This window comes from Tupaia chinensis, unplaced genomic scaffold (assembly GCF_000334495.1).
Source record: "Tupaia chinensis unplaced genomic scaffold, TupChi_1.0 Scaffold000275_1, whole genome shotgun sequence".
Taxonomy (NCBI): Eukaryota; Metazoa; Chordata; class Mammalia; order Scandentia; family Tupaiidae; genus Tupaia; species Tupaia belangeri.
The window spans coordinates 94,793-103,679 of record NW_006159757.1 but is presented as its reverse complement, the minus strand read 5'-3'; the positions used below and the strand labels follow the sequence as shown (position 1 = coordinate 103,679).

The window sequence follows — 8,887 nt, the reverse complement described above, 5'->3', positions numbered from 1 at the left end:
ACTTCCTCTCTGCAGATTTTTTCAAACTGAGTCCTAGAAAATAAAATTTACAAACAATGTCATTAAAGCTGGCACCAAGCACCATCCTGGCCTGATCTCTGGAAAGGCTTATAGACTTCAAGGGGGGTTTCTCTGCACTAAATCCACCTCCAGTCTTAGGTAGAAGAATTCTGACAAGAGGAAAAAGAAAATGATCAACTCCAGGTCCCAGGTTCCTAATGGTCAGGTTGGAATCCATTGTCCAGAACTAAAATATTCTCTTTTTTTTCTTTTTTTGGAGAGGTTTTTGCTATAGGGCGCGGGCGCTCGCCAGACAGACGGAGAGAGACAGAGAGACAGAAAGCAAGAAATCTCCCCCCAGGGGGGATGGCCACGCTGCAATCTCTTCTCCTCCATTCTCCTCTCCGGACCTTGGGCATGCCCGCACACACGTCTGGTGTGAGTTTGAGCCACCGGGTCCGGGACTCGAACCGCGGTCGACTATGTGGGAGTCCAGTGACATAGCCATTATGCTAACTGCTGGCCCCCAGAACTAAAATATTCTTAACTTGGGACCAGCAGGTGGCAGCGTGTTTAAGGCACTGGATTTCATATGGCTGACTGCAGCTCCAGTCCTGGACCTGGTAGCTTGAAATTCATGCTTGGTGTGTGTGCATGTGTGCTCAAAATACTGAAAGGAGAATGGAGGAGAAGGGATTGCGGTATGGCCATCCCTCCAGAGGTGATTTCTCACTTTCTCTCTCTCTGTCTCTCTCCAGAGAGTGCACATGCTCTATAGCAAAAATCTAGAATAAAATTAAAAAGGAGAAGGCTGGTTCCAGAACCCCTACCCCTAAACACTTCCTAACCAAATCATTAAAAAATAGCTGAACATTTGGAGGCTAATCTAACTCGTACTCTCACTACATACATATAATGCATATTTTCTGTAAAATTATGAATGATGTTACTATACCTAAATCGCTCAATATCAGCATCAGATACCAGATTTTTAATGATAAGAAATCCATTTTCTTCATAAAATTTTCTCTGTTCCAGGGTCAGAACATTATTATCCAGGGTATACCTAAAAGAAAAAAAAAAAAATCCTCCAAGTAAGTCCAATTTTTAAGCTACAACCGAACAATATGTTTCAAAAACCTGAGAAATGTTGATACTCCTCAATCCAGCATTTCTCTAGGACTTTAAAGAAAAAATTTAGTCAATTTAAAAAGCTTTAAGTCCAAAACATTAACTATAATTACCAAAAAAACTGTGCACCAATGGAAGAAAAATTAATGACATTATAGTCACTCAGTGATATATGACATAGGCATTAAAGACAAAGGGTGTACAAGAGTATGGATAAGGCTTATTATAATAAAATAGAATTATAACCATGTAAAGCCAAGACACTACTCATTTAAAAAAAAAAAAAAAAAAAGACTGCAAAGAAACACAAAGAGAGAGTTTTGCTATAAGGTGCATGCGCCTGCTGGAGACAGAGAGAGAAGGAGAGACAGAAAGTAAGAAATCATCCCCCAGGGGGTTAGCCACGCTGCAGTCCCTTCTCCTCCATTCTCCTCTTGGGATTGTGGGCAAGCAGGCACACACGCCCAGAGTGAGTTTTAATCTCCCAGGTCTGGGACTCAAACCGCGATCAACTTTGTAGGAGTCCAGCAACATAACCATTACATCATCTGAAAATATTTTTAAATAGTGTGTGTCTTTCAGTAATGGAATTATTGATGGTTTTTAAGAATTATTTATCTTGTTTATGTTTATATTTTTCTGTAATAAATATGTTTGGCTTTGAAATAGAAAACAAATTTAATAAATTTCCTATTTTTATTGCCCTGTTGATGCATTCTCAGAGGTAACCAAAGTAACAACATTTAAATAAATATACAGCATACCCACAAACTCAAATTACCCAATCCACTCCTTAAGATTGTAATTGTGGCTGTGTGAGAATCTTTATAAAGGGGACCAGCAGGTGGCGTGGTGGTTTAGGCGCTGGATACTCCCACATGGCTGACCACTGTACAAGTCTCAGACCTGGCAGCTTGCTTTCTCACTTTCCCTCTTTCTCTCTCTGTGTCTCTCTGGTCAAACTAAAAATAAATGAATGAATAAATAAAATTAAATAAATGATTTTAAATAAAAGGCTGTGGTCTCCTAAAAAAGTGGTTAAAGATTGCTGCCATGTCAGTATAACCAAACTACAAGTTAATTTACATGTGATATATCATGTCTGGATTCTTAAAGATAAATTATGCATTTTCTGATATTTTTCCTTCTTGCTAAATTTTAAGATATGTATGAAAAAATACTCAACATCCCTCATTGTAAGGAAAATGCAGATCAAAACAACAATGAGATACCACCTAACCCCAGTCAGAATGACTAAGATTAAAAAAAAAAAAAAAGACAAGTGCTGAGGGGTGTGGTGAAAGGGGAAGTCTCTTACACTACTGGTGGGAATGTAAATTGGTCCAGCCACTGTGGAGAACAATTTGGAGAGTCCTCAAAAATCTACAAATAGAACTACCATGTGATCCAGCAATCCCAGTCCTTGGTATCTACCCAAAGGATAGAAGGATTCTTAATTGGAAAAGTGCTTGCACATTGATGTTTATTGCGGCTATTCACAATTGCTAAGACATGGAACCAACCCAAATGCCCACAAACAGATGAATAGATTGAAAAACTGTGGCATATTTACTCTATAGAATACTATTCAGCCATAAAAAATAACAAGACCATGGCTTTTGACAGAAAGTGAAAGAATATGGAAGATTTACTGCTGAGTGAAGCAAGCCAGGCTATGAAGGAGAGACATTGTATGTCCCCACTTAATATATACCAAGTGTCTGCACTCTGTGACAGAAACTGATTGACTAAAGGATATAGAAACACAGTAATTGGATGTGAATACCTGATATAGTGTGTGTGAAAGAGTAGTCTGAGGAAGGACATTTAAAAGGAAAATAGAGAGGCAAAGCATCAATGGGACAAAGAAATGTGGTATTATCTGTTGAAGATAGTTTTATAGTTTTATCAACTAGACAAGGGAGAATTGTTCACAATTTGGAATATTCACTTTGTAAGCTAAATAATGTGATTGAATATATAAACGAAAAATGAAATTAAAAAAAATCAATGAGACCCTGACCTTTCATATAAAGTTGTTGAATATGGAAGACTTAATGCTAAGCAAAGCAAGCCAGACTAGGAAAGACATTTCAATATATAGCAAATGTCTATGTTCTATTGGAGAGACTGATATTGGGAGGTAGCAGGAAGGGTAACTATAGATACTAGAGATAGTAAAGATAGTAAAGATGGAGGTAATATGGGGGTGGATAACAGAGGGAAAATGGAGGGAAACAGTGAAAATAAACAGTACACTTAATTGACAAAAATGGAAAGTTATTTGCTGAAGATAACACATATGGTAATGTCTTTGTCTTGACTGATATGTACTGTATTCATGCTGGGAAAAGTCATGTTGTATACACTGTAAAGATGTACAGTGGTTAAATATAAATAATAAATAATAAAAAATTTTAATAATAAAAAAATAAATTTAAAAATTAAAAAAAAATAAAGTCAGAGTCTGCAGAATTTTCCACAATTGTACTAATTAGAACAAGTTCTGGAAGCAAAGAATTTGTATAATAAATTCTAATCAGGCAACATGTCATGTTATATCCAAGTTATCACCTAAAGAACTTGATATACAAAATATAATGAAAAATTTAAATTAGATCTACTTACTGGAACTGAGGACAGTAATTGGCAGGGATAATGGTCTCTGAAGTGGGGTGAGCTACCTGGGATGTGAATTAAGGCATATACAGTAAAATTTAGGAGCCAACCTTTTCTAGAAATAACTGGGTGAATTGATCTCACAAGATGTCCTCAGTAGACACCAGACAATTTGGTGGCACCCATAACCACTGATGAATAAGCACTGATTACTGCTTAAGGCCCTTGTATTACTTCACTTCATTTCATTTTCACAATAGCCTAAGGAGGTAGCGGGAGGATCAAGAGCTTTCCTATCAATCCTGCTACACAGAGCAGGAAACCCAGGCTCTGAAGGCTCTGTAACTGGCCGAGGTCCCCTAGTGAGAAACGGCTAAGCCGGGACAGGCCCCACACTCATTACTGCAAAGCTTCAATCTCCTTATTCTACGTGACTGTTCTTCCACTAAGCTGCTGAATGAATAACAACTCAATTCAACTCTAGGAGTCAGGAGAAACATGTGTTATTCACCAAAGTTATTTAATTTATTAATAGTAGGACTTCAGTCCAAATAGTAGAAATAGTTTGGTTAAAAAAAAAAAAAAAATTCTGTTATAGTGATTGAATATAAAAAAATAAGAAAAAAGTAAGAAAATAAAATTTTTAAAAAGATGTACAATGATTAAATGTAAAAAAAGGAAATTATGTGAATGATGATCACCAAATAAAGAATATTAATAAAGATTAAAAAAAGCCTATTAAAAAAAAACAATTATTCCAAGAAAAAACAGTATACATGGTATGATCTACCCAGTTGCGTACAATTTCAAGTATCTTAGAGAAGCAGATACTTGTTTAACTCATTTTGTAAGATCACTTTTCCATCTGCTAACTGCAGATTGATATAGCATCTCACTGTTTTTTTCATCTTTCTCATTATTTCTTCAGCTTAAAGAGTTACTCTTAGGATGTCACTTGTCATAAACACTCTACCACTGCTTCAATGATGTCTTTATATAATTTGGATACAATGCCATTGTCCAGGGAAAGCAAATCAGGAGGCAGAACTATTAGCTACTGCCTTGTTTTCTCTGAAAGAAAGAGGTCAACACCCTCAGTCAGCTCTTCTCTAACATCTTTGCTCAGACATCCAAACTTTAGCCTGCCAGGCCAGTGTTCCTTTCATCTTGCATCATCTTGCATTTCCATTTTTGTTTTGCTTGTAATTTTTTTTTTTTTTTTTAACCAGAGAGCATGTGTATTTTTCTTTCAGGAGAGAGAGAAAGCATCCCACTCCCCCATGACGTGTGGTCATGTTGCAATCCTTTTCTCTCCATTTCCCCATTCTGTCAGGATTTGGGGCATGCAGGACCAGCAATTAGCGTAATGGCTATGTCGCTGGACTCCCACGTAGTAGACCACAGTTCAAGTCCCGGACCTGATGGCTTAAACTCACACTGGGCACGTGTGCGTGCATGCCCAAGATCCCGAGAAGAGAATGGAGGAGAAGGGACGGTGGCGTGGTCATCCCCCCTGGGGAGTGATTTCTCGCTTTCTGTCTCTGCCTCTCTCTGTCTGTCTGGTGAGCGTATGCGCCCTATAGCAAAAACCTCCCCCCTCCCTCCCCCTAAAATATGCAGATTGTCAGTGCAAAGAGATGTGTACCCGGCCTGTTTTTCTTTTTGAGAGGTTTTCGCTAGAGGGAGCATGCGCTCGCCAGACAGACAGAGACAGAGAGATAGAAAGCAAGAAATCACCCCCAGGGAGGATGGCCATGCCGCAATCCCTTCTCCTCCATTCTCCTCTCGGGATCTTGGGCACACACGCACACGCGCCCGGCGTGAGTTTTAAGCCGCCGGGTCCAGGACGCAAACCACGGTCGACTACGTGGGAGTCCAGCGACATAGCCATTATGCTAATTGCTGGTCCCTCGGCCTGTTTTTCAAGCTGCTGGGCTAGGATTTGAACCACGAAGTTGGCCATATGGGATCTAGTTCCCTTAACCACCAGGCTCAGGGCAGCCCATGGTTTCTTTTTTGTTATTGTTCTTGAAGAATTTTTTAATGATGTGAAAATGTCTACCATATGAAGTTAGGTGTAAAGAAAGGGATACAAAAAAATGGTATCATTCTAACCATGTAATATATGCACATGAGGAAACACACCAAAAAGTTTATAAATGATGATTTGTGACTGGTGGAGTATGAGTTATATTTGTTTTCTACTTATCTACATTTTAAAAACACATTACATTTTAGGCTTCAAAAATGGTTATCTCTTATTCCAAAATTCATATCTCTTTAGAAACAGTTAAGGTTGGAGAAACCGTCACAAAATTTCCAGAAATCTACTTAAGGCTAATCTACAAATGCACTGAAAACGCTGGCAAGAGCTAATACCAAAGCTGCTGGCCACATCTGATTAAACTGAAATTAATATAAAATTCAGTCCCTCAACTGCACTGGTCACATTCAAGTGCTCACTTCCCCATGTGGCTAGTACGGGACAGAGCAAGAAAAGAACATTTGCATCCTTGTAGAAGTTGTTTTGAACAGTGCTACTCTGGTAAATACGGTTGAAAACCTTAGCTCTAACCTCGATGCTATTTTAACAAGAACCAGTAGGACCTGAAAATCAAATTTAAGAAGTTGTGAGAAATGGGACCAGCAGTTAGCGTAATGGCTATGTTGCTGGACTCCCATGTAGTCGACCGCGGTTCGAGTCCTGGACCTAACGGCTTACACTCACGCTGGGTGTGTGTGCGTGTGTGACCAAGATCCTGAGAGAAGAATGGAGGAGAAAGGATTGTGGCGTGGCCATTCCCCTTCCCCCTGAGGAGGTGATTTCTCACTTTCTGTCTCTCTGTCTCTCTTTCTGGCGAGCACACGCACCCTATAACAAAAACTTCTCCGGCCCACCCCACCCAAAAACAAAAACTTCTCCAAAAAAAAAAAAAAAAAAAAAAACATACATTCTGATTCCCTAGGTGTGAGCCAAGCCTTAAAATTTGTATCTTTTTTTTTTTTTTTTTTTTTTTTTTGCAGAGGTTTTCGCTATAGGGCATGTGCGCTGGCCAGAAAGACAGAGAGAGACAGAGAGATAGAAAGTGAGAAATCATCCCCCGGGGGGGATGGTCAGTCCGCAATCCCTTCTCCTCTATTCTCTCGGGATCTTGGGCATGCACGCAGACAGGCTCGGTATGAGTTTAAGCCGCTAGGTCCGGGACTAGAACCGCGGTCGACTACGTAGGAATCCAGCTAACTAACCATTATGTCAATTGCTGGTCCCAGAATTTGTATCTCTGGCAAGGTCACTGCTAACTAGTGATGCAGAGATGCTGCTAGTCTGAGAACCACACTGACAACCAGTGGTCAAGATGTCCTCACTTTCTTAGCCTCAGTCTCCCGGTCTCACCTGCACAGTGAGATTACAGTGGTCACCTGGGTTTCCTGAATCATGCTGTGGACAGAATTTAAACTTATAGTTCAGACTCACTGCTGCAGAGAACTTCCCCAGGAAAAGTAATAATGAAAGTAAACACACACTCAAAAACCCTGTTATTATAGTCAGCCCCTGAGAGACGTGGGGATCCTAAATACAACACAACAGAAGTTAAGCAGGTCGCTTCAGGAAAATTCCCTGTCAGGGGTTTCTATCCAGCTTCCAAAAGCATGCCTCAAATGAGAACACTTGATCCCAGCAGTTCAAAAAAGTAGCTTGATTTACCGCTGCACCTAGTCACTACACCAGTACACTCACAGACCTTCCGTAATAAACTCCTGAAGATCCAATGAGGAGGCAGGCGCACGGTACTAAGTCCGATTCCAGGAAACTATATTCAACTACAGGGTTGGGGTCCCCGGGCACCCAGAGGCCTCAGCGCACACAGCTCACTGGGAAAGCAGAGGGGGCCTGGCTGTCAGTGAACTCCCCTGCAGAGCCCAGTCAGGGGCAGAGCACAGCGTCCAGCTCCTGTCCCCCAGAGAGCCACAGCCCCCTCCCGAGGGGCCGCCGCCTGCCCGCGTTGGTCACATCCAAGCAGCTCTGCGCTCGTCTTCACGGTGCCACCGTGCTAGGACATAGGGGATTCTAAGTCTCTGGGGAGCCACGGAGGGCCTGCTCTGCCAAGCGCAGAAAAATGACCAGCCACCCTCACGATGACGTCCCCATGCCTCACTCTTCACAAGGCAATAAACAGCCCCCAGGAAGGCACAGAACAGCAGGCGACGCCGCACGGCGACTGAGGCCAGGACAGGCACGAGCTCGCTGGGGCCCCGGGCGTCCAGGGGTGTAGCCTCCTCCCTGCTTCCTTGCACTAGGAAAAGATGTGACTCTCTTGGGACAAGGGTGAGGAGTAGGGCAAGCAGCGGTGCCTGCGCCCTGGAGGCCATCACTCTGGCCAGGGCCGTCACCAAGCCGAGGCGGCGGAGCCCAGTGCAGCACGAGCCCCGCGCAGCGCAAAGGATACCACGGCCTTGGCCGAGGGGCGACCAAGGTGTCCCAGCACGATCCGCAGGCGAGCGGCAGCGCGGGGCCCGTCCATGGCGGTAGCGAGACGGGCGGCCAGGCCTCTGTCGCACTTAACCCTGCAGGCGACCCCGCCTCCCAGGCGGCTGGTGGGAGGGCCCCGCCAAGGGCAGGACGCTGGCGGGCTCAGCTCCCAGGACTCCGCAGCGCCGCCTCGCGGCGGGGCCTGCGGAAACGCGGAGACGCCCTCCGCCGCAGGGGGTCCGGGTGCAGGGCCAGGAGGCGGTGCTGACGTCCCGCTCGTACACCCTGTTCTGACTCACCGCAGGGTCATCCTGGCTGGACCCAGGCCCAGGCTGGGCGGCAGTGACAAAGCAGAGGCCACGCAGAGCTGGGACCTGACCAGCGCCCTTCACTTAACCTCAGTCTATTTTATCCTACATAGCTGTTCCACTAACTGCTGAACGAATGGAAATCCAGTTGTTCATTCCTAACTCCTCTATGCTGTTCAAAAGAGGTGTTTGATTTACTCAGAGTCTGGCCCAAAGTATTAGAAATAGTTGGCTGTTCATTTTTTAAAAGAGGTGTACAAAATAAATGACTCCCAGTAAAGACTGATCCACACAGTCCAGCAGAATTTTAAATTTCTTACAGAACTAGAAATATTTTTGGAAGACCTCTTTTCCATGC

At 43.0% G+C, this 8,887-nt stretch overlaps 1 protein-coding gene and 1 long non-coding RNA gene across 2 annotated transcripts in view; both read right to left on the bottom strand.

The window, feature by feature from the left end:
• PHYH (phytanoyl-CoA 2-hydroxylase) overlaps window positions 1–8,349 on the bottom strand; it is a gene marked incomplete in the record, with an annotated part of 29,241 nt that extends 20,892 nt beyond the window's left edge. The window contains 4 exon segments of the mRNA XM_027772450.1: window positions 1–33; window positions 956–1,066; window positions 3,760–3,815; window positions 8,199–8,349. Coding sequence (XP_027628251.1) covers window positions 1–33; window positions 956–1,066; window positions 3,760–3,815; window positions 8,199–8,273 — 275 coding nt within the window.
• Window positions 7,315–8,192, bottom strand: LOC114008039 (uncharacterized). Its single transcript, XR_003549604.1, has 2 exons — window positions 7,908–8,192; window positions 7,315–7,623 (listed from the first exon to the last, which is right to left on the bottom strand). It is a non-coding gene; the product is annotated as an uncharacterized LOC114008039 (long non-coding RNA).
• Window positions 8,350–8,887: the final 538 nt, after the last annotated feature.